Here is a 2,692-nt window from a genome sequence, read left to right as displayed (position 1 = left end):
AGAATGTTGTCTTCCCTTGCAGATGATACAACAGGAACCTGTTCCATCTATACAGTTTTTCAAGGGCATGAAATTATGTTCCATGTTTCAACTATGCTGCCATATTCTAGAGAAAACAAGCAGCAGGTACATGGTTCTCTCTTTCTTTTTTATTCTTCTTCTTTTAATTTAAATTTATTTTATTTATTAATTAAATCACAAACTCCAAAACTTTAAAAGAAAATGAGAGATTTCTTGCCTGTTAATATCTTAGAAATGTAAGTCTTAAGACTTTTGCTGTTTTTCTTCAATATTATACCTAATGCTGAAAATTTCATGATGTTTGTTAGAAGATAATGTATCATGTCATCTCTATTAAGGTACAAAAGACACTTGTGAAGAAGGTAAAAATTGATTGACTGAGAAGTGATTGAGTATTCTGTTATTCAGATGACTTGTAGAGTTTCACTGCTGCAATTATCATTACTTCAAAGAATTCAGAAAGGCTGGAAATTAGACTTGTGTGGGAATTATCAGAATACTCGCATATCTAGCACACATCTCGTACTCAAGTAGCAATTTGTGCAGCTTGAAAGAAATTCCCCTTGTGAACATGTTAATGGCAAGCTTTGTGCACTTGCTCTGAAGTGCTACTGTTGCCCTCTAATAGATTGACTAGGTGGGCTCTTGGCTACTTGTTCAAATGTGCTGTCATCCATTGCTTGAACCTTTCTGTGTATTATATGATGAAAAAAATACTTCATAAGCGCATGCATTTACCTATACATCACACATCCATAATGATTTACTTAAAATTACTCACAAATTCCTTGTTTTACTATCTTATTTAAGCAATAATTATCATAGAATCATGGAATTGTTTAGGTTGGAAAGGACCTTAAAGATCATCGAGTCCACCCATAAACCTAGCATGGCCAAGTCTACCACTAAACCATGTCCCTAAGCACCACATCTCTATGTCTTTTAAATGCCTACAGGGATGGTAAATCTGCCACTTCCCTGGGCAGCCCGTTCCAATGCTTGACAACCCTTTCAGTGAAGAAATTCTTCCCAATATCCAATCAACCCTCCTGTGGTGCAACTTGAGGCCATTTCCTCTTGTCTTATCGCTCACTACTTGGGAGAAGAGACTGACCCCCCACCTCGCTACAACCTCCTTTCAGGTAGTTGTAGAGAGCAGTTAGGTCTCCCCTGAGCCTCCTTTTCTCCAGGCTAAACAACCTCAGTTCTCTCGGCTGCTCCTCATAAGGCTTGTGCTCTAGACCCTTCACTAGCTTCGTGTCCCTTCTTTGAACACGCTCCAGCACCTCGATGTCTTTGTTGTAGTGAGGGGCCTAAAACTGAACACAGTACTTGAGGTGTGGCCTCACCAGTGCTGAGTACACAGGACCAATCACTGCCCCGGTCCTGCTGGCCACGCTGTTTCCAATACAAGCCAGGATGCTATTAGCCTTCTTGGCCACGTGGGCATACTACTGGCTCATATTCAGCCAGCTGTCTACCAACACCCCCAGGTCTTTCTCCGCCAGGCAGCTTTCCAGGCATTCTTCCCCAAGCCTGCAGCATTGTGTGGGGTTGTTATGACCCAGGTGCAGGACTCAGCACTTGGCCTTGTTGAACCTCCTACAGTTGGCCTCAGCCCATCGATCCAGCCTGTCCCGATCCGTCTGTAGAGCCTTCCTTACCCTCCAGCAGATCAACAGTCCCACTCAACTTGATGTTGTCTGCAAACTTACTGAGGGTGCACTCAATCCCCTTGTCCAGATCGTTGATAAAGATATTAAACAGAACTGACCCCAATACCGAGCCCTGGGGAACACCACTGGTGACCGGCCACCAACTGGATTTAACTCCATTCACCACCACTCTTTGGGCACAGCCATCCAGCCAGTTTTTTACCCAGTGAAGAGTACACCTGTCCAAGCCATAAGCAGCCAGTTTCTGCAGGAGAATACTGTGGGAAACGGTGTCAAAGACTTGACTAAAGTCTAGATAGATGACATCTACAGCCTTTCCCTTATCCACTAAGCGGGTCACCTTGTCATAGAAGGAGATCAGGTTAGTCAAGGATGACCTGCCTTTCATAAACCCATGGTGACTGGGCCTGATCACCCCATTATCCTGTACGTGCTGCGTGATGGCACTCAAGATGATCTGCTCCATAACCTTCCAGGGCACCAAGGTCAGGTTGACATTATTATATTAGTATAATTAGATGATATAATTATATTGTGGGGTTTTATTTCCATGTCAGTTTTCTCATGCTTCTGCCTTGGATTGATGACAAGATCACAGTAGAAACCTGAGGCCAATCAGGACATTTATTGTTTTTGAAGAGTAACTCAGCATCAGGGTTTCTTTTTCTTTTATTTCAAGTGATGGATTTGCCTTATTGGCAGGCTAGGTGTTCCGTGCCCAATTTGTGAATATTAATTATGGAAATTATGAATGCTTTGCTAACTTAAAAATATGCAATAGCTGCTGATTTAGCAGCTGCCTTATGTGTACACCATGGCATTGCTAGGTTTACTTACTTACAGTTTAGTAATAATTTTACATTGGATTCAATCATATTCACCATAATTTTTCTGTTTGCAGTTTAGGAATATTGTTTTACCATTCTCTCACAGAATTGTTAAGGTATTTATTTGTCTTTTAAGTCATTGTGTCTGTCTTCCCCTTCCCCCCCCCT

General features: G+C 41.9%; 1 protein-coding gene across 1 annotated transcript in view; it reads left to right on the top strand.

Annotated features, from left to right (window-relative positions):
- Nucleotides 1-2,692, top strand: part of GARNL3 (GTPase activating Rap/RanGAP domain-like 3) — a 40,187-nt gene that overhangs the window by 10,286 nt on the left and 27,209 nt on the right. The window contains exon 10 of the mRNA XM_009707682.1: nt 23-126. Within this exon, the coding sequence (XP_009705984.1) occupies nt 23-126 (104 nt within the window). The remainder of the gene's footprint in view (nt 1-22; nt 127-2,692) is intronic.

Source organism: Cariama cristata, unplaced genomic scaffold (genome assembly GCF_000690535.1).
Source record: "Cariama cristata isolate BGI_N322 unplaced genomic scaffold, ASM69053v1 scaffold32899, whole genome shotgun sequence".
Classification (NCBI taxonomy): Eukaryota; Metazoa; Chordata; class Aves; order Cariamiformes; family Cariamidae; genus Cariama; species Cariama cristata.
The sequence above is the reverse complement of the archived record's forward strand: the minus strand, read 5'-3'. Positions and strand labels throughout refer to the sequence as shown.